At 25.7% G+C, this 14,725-nt stretch overlaps 1 protein-coding gene across 4 annotated transcripts in view; it reads right to left on the bottom strand.

The window, feature by feature from the left end:
* The window catches only part of BBS1 (Bardet-Biedl syndrome 1), a 23,937-nt gene extending 9,212 nt beyond the window's left edge, over positions 1-14,725 (bottom strand). For 3 of the 4 annotated variants that reach the window (XM_089216720.1, XM_089216721.1, XM_089216723.1), the window contains exons 1-4: positions 9,218-9,348; positions 8,967-9,117; positions 8,771-8,870; positions 46-323 (exon numbers count right to left, since the gene is read on the bottom strand). In XM_089216720.1, coding sequence (XP_089072846.1) covers positions 46-323; positions 8,771-8,870; positions 8,967-9,117; positions 9,218-9,219 — 531 coding nt within the window. In that variant the 5' untranslated portion in view covers positions 9,220-9,348. Of the gene's footprint in view, positions 1-45; positions 324-8,770; positions 8,871-8,966; positions 9,118-9,217; positions 9,349-14,604 lie in introns of those variants that run through there. The other variant, XM_089216722.1, reaches the window with a different exon arrangement.

Raw genomic sequence — 14,725 nt, 5'->3', positions numbered from 1 at the left:
CGGAAGAAGTTATTTTAGTTAATGAATAATGTAGGTAATACTTGCCTGTTTGACTAGATTACTTTTTCTGTACTTCTCAAAATATTCGTTGATATGACACTCGTTTAAGCATAACATTTGCTGTGACGTTGTCGAAAGACTCACAAATCCTATGGTCGACGATAACACTTGCAAACGTTTCAACAGATCGAATGCATCTTCGCACTCCTGCCATATTTTACATTCTTCGGTATCTCTTATTGTCGTCGACTGAATTGAATATTTATGATAGGGCTTACAATTTCGGTAAAAGTATATCTCGTTTTTTATCACTACAGCTACACCTGCAGCAGTAAATATTTCATCCATACATAGATTATATAGTATTTAACTAATGTAATACCTATCATTATAGTCTCACAAGTCACAATTATTCATAAAGTAGTTATACAATATACATAGGTACAATAAGTCAATAACTACCATCATGATTATTCCAACATAAGGCAAGTTTTGAACACCCCAACTCTTACCTCTCGTCGTGCTAAAGCAAACTTAGACTTTCTAAACTCAATTCTAAATGGTTCTTTGGACGTTCCTGATCTCCTTGCAGCCATCCCATTCAGAGTTCCTTCTAATTCTTCTAGAAACCAATCAAAATGTTATGTCCCAACTCACAAGACCTCTTATGGGCACAACCACACTCTACATCGCATGCTTAGAGTTGCAAACAACCAATAGTCCTTACTCCTTAGGGCACTAATTATACTTCTACCTTTATAATTATACTATTTATTTATATATTATAACATGTATACCTACTTTGAATTATTTATACTTTTATCTAAATTATTTATGTATTCTACCTTATTGTACTTATACCGTATTTGTAATACTATGTAAAATTGCCGTTTTGGAGTTTAATAAACAATTAAAATACCTAATAAGATAATAAAAAAAAAATTTTCAAGTAATTTTATTAAAAATAAGCTTAGGTTTTTAGATTTACTTCGTAATAGTTAATTCTATTTTGCGATTTTCACAAACTTAAATTGAATCACATTGTATTTAAATTGTTCTAAAATAGTAAAATAGTCATACTGAATAAATGGAATATCTAATCTAATCTAATACAAGTGTTGGCTTTAACACAATAATTAATTTTCATGTGAATAGAGTCTTGGACTCTTGAATCTGCATTATAAAACATCACAGCTGAGCACGTATATCATATAGGCTATTTTATTGGTATTATTTTGAGTGGTTTTTGTTTGAGCGGGTTTGTATGAAAATATTATTATGTGTTTAACGATCTGTTTTAAAAGTATGTTTTATTCAATTGGGCATTATTTTTTCAATGCATTTTCTCTTCAGTTTTATACAAAGTTATAGATTTAATTCAATTATCCGTGAATTCTACTATATTTTAAATTCTACTGGAATGATTAAAAATGTATTAAAGTACCTGTATCAAAAGTTTTTAAAATAATTTTAGTAAAGACATGTTTTTTTACATGCGTTTGGGGTTAAATAATTATGTAGTTAAAAAATGTTTAAAGCTAATAATTTAAATTAGATATTTAGGTAAACAAACAATAACGATTTCAGTTATTTTATTGTAATTTAAAATTATTATTCACGGGTATTTTAGCCTTAACGTACATTATTAAGCTTATTAACTTTTTATATTATACAATGACTTTTTCAAAACATTTAAAATGTATTTTTGCTATTGCTTTTGCTTAAATGTCTTTAAATCCTGAATCTATTCACACCATTCCATCATAAGTCGGTACCTATTGATTCAAAATTTAATAACAATATTTTATATTTATTGTTTGTACGATATAAATATTTAGTACATACTATTATAATAATAAAATAAATGCAATGTTTTCAAAGAATATTCTTATGAAATCATCCTAATTAATAATATTATAACACATACCCAAAAGTCTACAAAAATAATGGCATATAAATAACATAAATAATTATACAAACAGCAATTATATTATTTATTTGACGTATTGTTCAATATGTATTTTTATATGATGACAGATGAATGGTGATTTAAATATGACGTATTAATGATAGTAATGGGAGTAGGAAGTCGAAATAACTATTACTATTAATTTTATATGTAGGTATATATAGGAACGTTTTATTGGAACTTGATGCATTTGCATCGTTTTTTCTAATGCTCACATTCATTGCTGGTCTATACAGAAATTTTATTCAAGAAGTATAGAATGTGATGGTACAATTTTTATTTTGCATTTTTTTTTATTTTCAGGAAATTTTATGACTTATAGTAATTTTTTAGTATTTTTGATGCATTTTATTCAGTTTGGGATTTTTATACATAATGTATTTGCATTTTTCTTATTGAAAGTTACACATTCAGTTTCCATTAGCTTATCAATAAATTATCAACGTTCATTTTTTTTTTTGTTGTCGCGAAAGCAAAAAATACGAATAAAAAAGAAATTTTACGAAAAATAGTATTTTTTAATATTTATTCAATTAAATAAAAATAATTTTAATAATAAATAATAGTAATAAAATATTTAATATAATTATTTTAAGAATTCTTGTATCAAAACAATATTTATCAATTTTTACAGTAAAATATACATTTTGAAGCCATTTTATGCATTTTATATATTTTTAAATTATCAAGTTACATATTAACAATAAGTAATTCCTACGTATATTATAATATTAGTTACAATAGTACCTAATGATTTTGATGTTTATACAATTGGCGTAATTTAAATAATAAAAGTTGCTGAAGTGTCAGACGCGGCTCGCTTCAATTTGAATTTGTAGAATTACTGATTTACTGATGAAAAACGTAGTGAGAGAAAATGAATCGCGTATTAAACGAGTATTAAACGCGTATTAAAGCGAATGATTAGTATACGTGTAACAGGAATGTATGCTGTGATCGCGAAGGTTGTTGAACGAGTAGCTACTGTAGCTGCAGCTGCTGTTGCCGACGATGTAAAATTAAAGAACGATTTGCAAGTACCACATGCAATCCTGGTACCGTCGACTCCGAAATGTGAAATCGTGACCGTCATTCTACTCTGGAAAAGTTCTACCAAACGTGTACACGAGCAGTTACCCGGTTTTTACACTCGTCTACACGTTCATAATATCATAACACCATATTATATGACCATTGATTTATAGAATAGTCTATGCAAACGGATACAGCGAACCTAGTGTTTGAATGCAATTTGTCGCTTCCAATATTGACATCTGTATTATAAAATCAATGATGGTATTATTTTATTTTAAGAGGACGCCACACCCGCATGTGTTGTCTTCGTCGTACAAGTGCGTAGCATAGCAAATTTTACGCTCAGCAGATCACGTTTATCTCTGTTATTTTAAAATTTAGAGTGAATTGACCCATTATAAAAATTAAAGGCAAGATTATTACCGAGTGCATCTCATAGGCTTTTTATTATATTTTAATTTTAAAGCGAGTAATGAGTATTTTAAAATTGTAAATAATTTTTATATCTAAAAATACTCATAACTCGGCTTAAAATTAAAATATGATAAAAATCCTATGAGATGCACTCGGTAATAATCTTGCCTTTAATTTTTATAATAGGTCAATTCACTCTAAATTTTAAAATAACGGAGATAAACGTGATCTGCTGAGCGTAAAATTTGATATGCTAAGCACTTGTACGACGGAGACAACACATGCGGGTTTGGCGTCCTCTTAATAACATACAGATTAGGGCCCTAAACAATGTGAAACACTTATAAAATAAATGTTTACAAATGATAATAATTAATATAATTAGAAGTAAAGTTAATACTGTTAATAAATAATGTTATAGTAAATACCCATTTGACGGTTTTTTTTTTAAGGGTAATTAAAGGTTAACAATTAAATAAGATATTAGCATCAGACGATGAGTAGGGCAGTTGAATCAATAATTATTAAAAGAAGAAAATGGAAAAAGCATAGAAAACTGTATTTAGTGAGACGTGGCGGAACTTCAAAATGTACTTTGATATATCCATATAGGAGGGAATAGGGTAGTCAATTATGTTTAATAATTAGATTATACCATACAGTTGTCCCAAAAGTCCCGTTTCATTCCTAGTCTCCGTGGCAAACTAATATACTATTTAAATGCAGTTATTTTCTTATTTAATATTTTTATACTTTTTATAGCAATAAGTATGGGATTATAATTGAATTGCATAACATTCAAATTAATTTATCGAAAATTTAACAATTCCCAACATTTTTTATTCGATTAGGTTTTTTATTTTTTATTATAATGTTAAATGTTTGAAATTCTTTATATTCTAATAATTTTTTTGACATTGTTTTTGTTTTGTTTTTTTCTTTATGTAGCTTAATTACATTTGAATAGTCGAAAAGTTAAATTTATTGTTTCTATTATTGTAATATTGTTATTATAGTTATATTATCTTATAATTAGTATACTGAATATTGTATATTGCACACATTCTGTAAATTGATTATAAAATAAAGAAAGAAAGACTCCAGGTTTTCAATATCTTAGCAAAAGTGGTAAGTTATTTTTAATAATTTTTTCCATTCATGAAATAAAATAGTGTTTTTCACCATACAGCAAGTACACAGTACATAAGAAATTTACCCAAACCGCAACAATAATATTTTTCCTGTTCCCGCAACTTCTATAAATTATTTTGACAACTAATATGGCAATGTAATGATTTGATTTCAAGAAATCATTCGGTCAGTATATTTTAGATAAGTGTGGAGCGATGAAGTGCGTTTATTATGTCTGTCATCACCTTCATAGGAAAATCAAATTAATTTTTTATGAGTTTGAATCTTAAATTTTGGCTATGCACCACAAATAACGATTTTTTTTTATTATGTAGCTATTTAAAAATGAATATCCGTAGATACTTAAACATTTTATCAAATGTTTATTTTATAATTTTCTATACGCGAAACAACTTCAAAATATTGTGGAAATAAAAAAAAATTTCTATATAAACATCTATGAAAAAATATTCACCTTGTCGAAAAGCTTATAAACGTTAGAATAAGTGCAAGTGTTAAGTAGGTACAACTGGTACAAGGTTTCTTTAAAGTTGTTATAATAGCAGTTTAAAAATATTAAAGATACATAATATTGTAAGGACTTTTTTCATAAGCATTTAAAATTCAAATGTTGACAAATTTAGATAGCTATATTTAAACGAAGAATAATAATTTTAGTTGTTTTGTTGTAATTTAAAAATATTATTTTTTGGTACTTGAAACTTTTAATGTATGTCATTACAATTCATACACACGATAAGTCGATAGCATAATTTTAAAATGCAATGTTTTCGGTAAAAATCAATTTAACCAATTTTAGTAAAATAAATAACATTAATAGCAACTATTATAATTTAGGAATATAAAATATACTTATTGATATAGGCTTACAGACCGTCTTCGCTCAGAAGTCGAATCGTTTTTCGAATACAATAATTGTATATCATTGAATTCAAATTTCACACATCCATTACAGCATGATTCTATCACTTGTAAATTTTTATATTTTAATGTTATAACTTATAGCTGAAAGATACCATACGCAAGTTTCAATAAATTACGTTACAGCAGTTAATTTTCAAATAATCTAATTACGATTATACCTAAATACTTATTATACGCATCGTTATAATATCATATCACCTTTGTCCTAGAATTATAGATTCTGAACGAAGCGATGAATGTATTGATTTTACAATGATATGTGTTTTTTTTTTTTGTTTGTTTGTTTTTGTGTCTGTGTACAGCATAACTAGTCGAAATAATGCTTCGATTTCAAACTTTGGGGGTCGTTTCCGATGTAACAGTGAATATCCTTGGTGCATTATAGAGGTCATAAGTAAACATTTTCCAACAGTTTTCAAAAAAATTGAGAAAAAAAAAAAAAAATGACAGAAAAACGGGAATTTTTACGCAAAACTTGCAGTTTTCGACCAAATTGATTTTTTTATATGGTTGTAATTCGAAAACTAATCACTGTAAATACTTGAAATTTTCACCAAATTAGTTAGTGATATCTATATACAGTTTAATTAAAAAAAATTTTTGACTCTTTTTAATTTATTTATAGACCACTGAAATTTTCGATTTTTTTGAGAATTTTTTTTTTAAGTGTCGATAAAAAAATGTTGGACGACCAAAAAAACTTGAAAATTTAATACAAGTCTCCTTATAAGTTGTTCTTATTGTAACTAAAAAAAATTAAAAATCGTAAGTCACAATTTTTTTTTATAAGCGTTTATATTTAAAATTTTTACGAAATCTGTCGAAAACGCGAAAATTTGCAAGTAATTTTGAAGTTGAAAAATCATAAAATTTTTTGTGTTTATAACTAAGGATTAAAAATACAACACTAAGTTTTCTATTAGTTTTCCTTCAAGTAGCTATAAAGCAATTTCGAAACATCATTATAGGAAAAATTTTAAGTGCGTTTGAATTTTAAATTTTTACGAAATAGCGTAACGATAACGATTTATCCTCAAACAATTTTAAATATTTGTTATTATTTAAAAAGCATATGTAGTAGGTACTTGAAATTTTTACCAGTTATTAAGATTGGCATTTTCTTTACATGATTTAATTTTCAAAATATTTTGACTTTTTTTGAGATATTTATAGACAACTAAAATTTTCAATTTTACTGAAAATTGTTTTTTGAAGTGTCGATAATTTTTTTTTCGCCCCATAAAAATTATTTTTCTTATAGTAATTAAAAAATTATAAGAATACATAGGTACAATTTTTTTTTATTACCATTTGAAGTTCAAATATTGACAAAAATTCGTCAAAACCATGAATATTTTTTTTTGTGTGTCTGTCATCACGTTTTGGGGCAGTAAAAATGCTTCAATTTTTGACTTCAGTACTTTATTCGATCAGAAAGTGAATCTAGTTGGTACTTTGGTGGTTAAAAGTAAAAAATTCTTATATATTTTTCTAGATAATCGGGATAAACCAACTAAAAATTAAGGGAAAAACGGTAAATTTTACGCACAATCAGTTTTCGACAAAATCAATTTTAATTATTGATGTAACTTTAAAACAAATGTCCATTGATACATGAAATTTTCACCGAATGTTTTTATAAGTATATTCTATCTACCATGAAATTTTCAAAAATGTTTGACTTATGTTGTACTATTCATGAGTATATGTAATTTTCGATCATTATTAGTTTTTTTTTAAATTAATATAGATAAAAATTTATTTTTTGGGTAAAAATTATTAAAGATTTAATACAAGGCTCTTGTACACATATTGTTACAATAGCAGTTGAAAAATAAAAGAAATTCAGTCACAATTTTTTTTTTATGAGCATTCAAATTTTGAATTTTGACAAAATACGTAATAATCACAAAAATTAGCAAATTGTTTTAAGCTAGAAATTCATAAAAAATTTTCTTTTTAAATCTAAGATTTGAAAATTTAATACAAGATTCCTTACAAATTTGTCAATCTTTATTACAAATAAAAATTCTACCGGAAATTCAAATTAAATTTTTATGAGCATTTGAAATTTAAATTTTTACAACATTGGATTTTCACTTTTAGCGATTTCCTTATTTTGGTGTAACTCTAAAACAAATGACCGCAGATACTTGAAATTTTTACTAAATGTTCATATAGGCATTTTATATATTTGATAAAATTTTCAAAATATTTAGATTTGTTTTGAGCTGTTTACTGACATTTTAATTTTTCAACTTTTTTAGTTTTTTTTTTCTATAAATATCGATAAAAATGTATTTGTTCGGTAGAAAAGCTTGAAAATTTAATACAAGGCTTCTAACAACTTGTAACAATAGCAGTTAAAAAATATTAAAAATACATAGGCACGATTTTTTTTTATAAGCATTTAAAGTTCAAATTTTGACTTAATACGTAAAAATTACGGCAATGTTCAAATTATTTTAGATAGAAATTCATAAAAGTTTTTATTTTTAATTCTAAGATTTTAAAATTTAATACAAGGCTCCTAACATATTTTTACAATAACAGTTGAAAAACAAAAGAAATACATTGTCACAATTTTTTTATATAAGCATTAAAAAAATAAAATAAAAAATTTTCTTTTTAAATCTAAGATTTGAAAATTTAATACAAGATTCCTTACAAATTTGGCAATCTTTATCACAAACAAAATGTCCACCGGAAATGCAAATTAAATTTTTATTAGAATTTGAATTTCAAATATTGACAAAAATTGGTTAAAACCATGATATTTGCAAATTATTTTGTATTTCAAAATTCATAATATTGTTTGTATTTATATCTAAGGTTATAACATTTAACACTAAGTTTTCCATAAGTTTTGCTTCAAATGGCTATAGAGAAAATTTGAAGCGTCATTATAGGAAAAATGTTTTGAGCGTTTGAGTTTTAAATTTTTATGAAATCAGGTATATGTATATCTATGAGAATATAAGGTATTATGAATTATGATAACTACATGCAATGTTTTTGGAAAAATTGATTAACCATGCCTTATTCAAAATGCGTCCCAATTGAAAAATAATATATTTGTTTCAAAATAGAATGTATGACAATATTTAAATATAATATATCCTAGACTGACAAATCATCTCCGTTCAGAATTGTTTTTCGTATACAATGATAGCTATCATTGCATTAAAATTTAATCCCATCCATTACAGTAACCTACTGTACAGCAGAGCGACATCCATGACTTACCCGCTTTTTTTTTTTAATGTGTTAACTTACATGGTATATGTTGTTCGCTGTTGTCCGTATAAACGGTTGTAATTGCTGATGGTTTTTCGTTCAAATATATCACGTGCGTTTGTTTCAACCCTTTGAATATCTTAAAACAAAAAAAAAACGAAAAATTTTAAATGCAAATATATTGGAACCTATATAGATGTTGACATATTGTATAATATTATGAAACGTTTAATACTTTTAATTGCGGATTGGACGTTCCTGAACCGAAATCTACAACCACGAATTTATTATCGTTGTCACCATGGACATCGGACAACATCATACAGCAATTGTATGTTTGCAGATTGATCGGTGGGTTGATGTCCACGTCTATCCACGTCGAATTCCTGTGAAACGATCGTTCATTTAATGACAATACTAATAAATTATGATAGAACAGTGAATAATTAATAATATTATATTCTGAAAAATAATTAACTCATTTACATTTTAAATTTTTTTCCACACGAAATAACAGTTATAAATTTATAATGATCGTAATATTATTATTAACAGCGTTCGAGCATACATTAATTTGAGTACGTATTATAATATACTGCAGTGTTTTTATCCAGCCGTTGTATATATGACGTATTGATGTATTGTATACAATATAGGTACCTTTTGTTTGAGAACTTTTCAGTGTGTTGTACGGTTGGTCGCTTAGCAACTATATCTTTCCGTACTCGGGCCATTTACCTCATCATATGAATTTAAAGTGTTGTATATGGGGGTTGAACATCTAATTTCATTCACAAATATTATTGTTTTCCTTATTTTCAATGACAAGCGAAATGTGAACTACGATCCAAAACAGAAACTGAAAATATGAATGGTGCACAAATGGTATTGTTTAAATATATTTAAAAAATTGAATACTTTTAGGACGTCCATAAAATTCACGATGTTGTTTTTCTTATTCATATTAAAAAAGTAAAATATCAAAATTTCACATACCGAAAAGGAAATTGTAAAAATTGAGCGTTTGATTTAGAATTGATACTTGATGGCTATACGGATTAATTATAATATACTGCTGTAGGTACCTAATAATAGTGTATACTTATGATGTAATTAATTAAAATTCTGATAAATAATTTTAGTTTATGATGCTGTGTAATTGTGTGAATATTTTACTGCAGGTTTTTTTAGTAATAGTCAATAGATATTACTAAAAACACTTCGTTATATCTGTAGCATATTATGTATACAATTTAACTTTAAAAAAATCATCTGATTAAACTTTAACATACGTGATATAATAATATGGAAACTAAGTAAAATGTCATTTTATAATATTAAAAGTATTAATAATTATTTATAATTTATGAAATTTTTAACGGTGATCATTTATTTGTATTTACTTACACGCGTCTCGCCAATTTAACGATATGTTGACAAAGTGGGTGATACGGTTTTTTATTTAGCTTTGCTCCTGTATAAATGTAGAGTTCTGGACTTATACAGGGTGTTCCGCGAGGATTTGCCCATTGTGATATCTCCCGAAATAATGGTGATATCAAAATTATGGTTTTCTAATAAGACTCATAAGAACTATAATTATTTCATATTTTAATGTTTTGGTAAACAAGTTAAAAAATATATTTTTTTATTTAATTATTTCCAAAAAATTAAAGATAGCCATTTTTTAGAGTTTATTTTTCTGAAAATATTGACGTTTCAAAATTTTATTTTCATTAATTTCCCGATTTTTAATATTTTTTTTTTTTAGTTTCGAGAAAAATTGTGAATTATTTAACACCGTAATGTTATCAAACGTGTGACCCGCTGCGCCGCGCGCATTCCCATACGGCCGGCCGAATACTTTCCGTGCTCCTAAACATTTATAATCATATTTTATTTCTTCAAACTAGAAAAAATATTAAAAATCGGGTAGTTAATGAAAATAAAATTTTGAAACGTCAATATTTTTAGAAAAATAAACTCTACAAAATTGCTATTCTTATTTTTTTTAGAAATAATTAAATAAAAAAATATATTTTTTAACCTTTTTACCAAAACATTAAAATAAATTAAAATATAATATAATTATAGTTCTTACCCCTGTGAGTCTTATTAGAAAACAGAATTTCGATATCACCATTATTTCGGGAGATATCGCAATGGGTAAATCCTCACGGGACACTCTGTATAGCACTTAAAATCATCAATACATACAATAAAAAAAGTTAAAATATCTACTTCATTATAAGAACTCAAATAAGAATATTGAAATTAGTAAAAAAGCACGACAATAACTATTAACACAATATTTTTTCTATATTATCGTTAAATTGTTATATTTAAAACATAAACAAAAATTTCACCTTTGAAAAAATCAAAAACTTTTAGACCTTTTTGAAAACATTTTAATTTTTTACTTTCCTTCTTATAGATTTTCTTAGGATAACTGAAAAAAAATTATTTATCTTGCCGATTATTAGATAAAAGAACAAATAGGTACGCGTCCTTGTTTTTATTATTAAGAAGAATGATTCAATAAAGAAGAAAAATTATTTTAGTTCTAACATTACAGTGGTAAGCATAAACGCCATAAACAAAAGAAAAACCTGAAATCAACTAAAATGTCTAGCTTTATGTCATTATGGTACGTATCATCATAATTCATGATGAAGTTGAGATTCACAATTCATTAATGTTCGTATCGTAATATGACATACATTTCCATATTAGGTACTTGGCTAGATTTTATGACAAACTATAAAAAGAAGTAAATGCTTTAAGGTTTGAGCCCTAGATATAATATAAAAAAAGGCGGGTAAGTCGTGGATGTCGCTCTGCTGTACAGTAGGTTACAAGTGGGTTACTGTAATGGATGGAATTAAATTTGAATCCAATGATATTATATCATTGTATACGAAAAACGATTCTGAGCGAAGGCGGTTTATCTGTCTAGGATATATTATAGATTATTAAAAAATTTCAAATCTTAGATTTAAAAAGAACATTTTTTCTAGAATTTTAGAATATTTTAGAATAGATTTTTTCCTAAAAGTATTAAATTTTTTAAATATATTTAAACAATATCATTTGTGCACCATTCATATTTTCAGTTTCTGTTTTGGATCGTAGTTCACATTTCGCTTGTCATTGAAAATAAGGAAAACAATAATATTTGTGAATGCAATTAGATGTTCAACCCCCATTTCAACACTTTAAATTCATATGATGAGGTAAATAGCCCGAGTACGGAAAGATATAGTTGTCTAGGATATATTATAGATTATTAAAAATTTTCAAATCTTAGATTTAAAAAGAAAATTTTTTATGAATTTCTAGTTTAAAATAATTTGCGAATTATCGTGATTTTCGTAATTTTTACATAATATGTTGTCAAACTTCAAACTTTGAATGCTTGTAAAAAAAAATTAAGAGAACGCATTTCTTATATTTTTCAATTGCTATTGTAAAAATATGATAGGAGCCATGTATTAAATTTTCAAATCTTAGATATAAAAAGAAAATTTTTTATGAATTTCTAGCATAAAATAATTTACGAATTTTCGTGATTTTTACGTATGTTGTCAAAATTCAAAATTTGAATGCTTGTAAAAAACAATTATGAATATGTATTTCTTTTATTTTTCAACTGCTATTGTATAAATATGTTAGGAGCCTTGTATTAAATTTTCAAATCTTAGAGTTAAAAAGAAAAACTTTTATGAATTTCTATCTAAAATAATTTGAACATTGCCGTAATTTTTACGTAATAAGTCAAAATTTGAACTTTAAATGCTTATAAAAAAAAATCGTGCCTATGTATTTTTAATATTTTTTAACTGCTATTGTTTCAAGTTGTTAGAAGCATTGTATTAAATTTTCAAGTTTTTCTACCGAACAAATACATTTTTATCGATATTTATAGAAAAAAAAACTAAAAAAGTTGAAAAATTAAAATGTCAGTAAACAGCTTAAAACAAATCTAAATATTTTGAAAATTTTATCAAATATATAAAATGCCTATATGAACATTTAGTAAAAATTTCAAGTATCTGCGGTCATTTGTTTTAGAGTTACACCAAAATAAGGAAATCGCTAAAAGTGAAAATCCAATGTTGTAAAAATTTAAATTTCAAATACTCATAAAATATAAAAATTTAATTTGAATTTCCGGTGGACTTTTTATTTCTGATAAAGATCGAAAAACTTTTAAGGAATCTTGTATTAAATTTTCAAATATAAGATTTAAAAAGTAAATTTTTTATGAATTTCTAGTTTAAAATATTTTGTGAAGTTTTGTGATTTTTACGTATTTTGTCAAAATTCAAACTTTGAATGCTTATAAAAAAAAATTGTGACTATGAATTTATTTTATTTTTCAACCGCTATTGTAACAATATGTTAAGAGCCTTGTATTAAATTTTCTAGCTTTTCTGCCTAACAAATAACTTTTTATCGATATTAATTTAAAAAAAACTAATAATGATCGAAAATTTCAAATGCCTATGAATAGTTCAACTTAAGTCGAAAATTTTTGAAAATTGCATGGTGGATAGAATATACTTATTTAAACATTCGGTGAAAATTTAATGTATCTATGATCATTCGTTTTAAAGTTACATCAAACACCAAAATCGATTTTGTCGAAAAATGAGTGTGCGTAAATTTTCCCTTAATTTTTAGTTTGTTTTTTTCGATTATTTAGAAAAGTATTAAGAATTTTTACTCTTGACCCCCCCAAAGTACCAACGAGATTCCCTTTCTGATCGAACGAGTTACTGAAGTCAAAAATCGAAGCATTTTTACTGCCCCAAAACGTGATTACAGACATATATATTATATAGATGTAATTATAGTTTATACCGTGTATTAATCTATAATATTAACCTTATTTCAGGACTTATTTTTATGGATAAAACGCTAATTTGTAATGGGTAGTAAGAATTTATAAAGTTTATAATGACAAATTAGTAATTTTTTAATTAATAATTATATTTAATTTGATAAGTTATAAATTAGATTTTTTTTATCTAATGACATAATGACATTATAAATGATAATATTTTATGAGCTTTTATGATTTTTATTCGATATGGCAGCTAGCTGCTATAATAGTTAGGTATTACGTAGTACTTTTAAATTACAGACTTAAGGTTACGATAGTTATAGGATCACTACAGTTTCGAAAATGAATAGGTACCTATATATATAATTATATTTTAGTTGTTTAAGAATTACAACAATGCTAAATCTCTACTTGAATCTTAAAAAACATATGTATGATAAATTTTTACTTTAAAAAAGGGTTATCCTTCCACGTGTTTATGTGCTATATTAAAACATGTATTATTATTTGAAACGATACAAAAATGTTCGCACAGACACCTCGAAAAATTATTATAATATTTTAAATTTATTTTAAAGCTACAACAACGTTATTGGCTCGTGACATTTTACAAAATGTCAGTATACAATAATAGATTATAATTATTATATTAAATACTATAGTTAATAACATAATATTTGACAAATTAATATATTCTGCAGCTAACCGTTTATACTGCGCCAGCACTCGCTTCTCGGATGACGCATATAATAATACCTAGTCCGTAAGTAGACTTTCAGATCGATAACGCCTAACATAAAGCTAGGTGCCTACCGGTAGTAGGTTGTATGTACACCTTGTAATAATCTCTATGACTCTATATTATGTATTTAAATGGACGAAAAAAATCATTTGTCAGCGTAAATAATAGTATCATCGCATTGTTTTCCTTAATATACATATGCATAATTTACGTGGATATTATCTTATAATAAGGCTATACCTACTGTTATAGCGCATAATAAAACGAATAATAGTGTATACTTACCAGTTACCACGACAGTCTAATACGCCGAAACTGTATTATCTCTGCTGAGTGTTGTAATGTCGACATCGCGTAATATTATTATAAGATAATAATTGAGCGCGCTATGCCAGCGCAACCGCTT

Source organism: Diuraphis noxia, unplaced genomic scaffold (genome assembly GCF_037042655.1).
Source record: "Diuraphis noxia isolate RWA-SAM2 unplaced genomic scaffold, SU_Dnox_SAM2 contig0001, whole genome shotgun sequence".
NCBI lineage: Eukaryota > Metazoa > Arthropoda > Insecta > Hemiptera > Aphididae > Diuraphis > Diuraphis noxia.
This window is presented reverse-complemented; position numbering and strand designations above follow the sequence as displayed.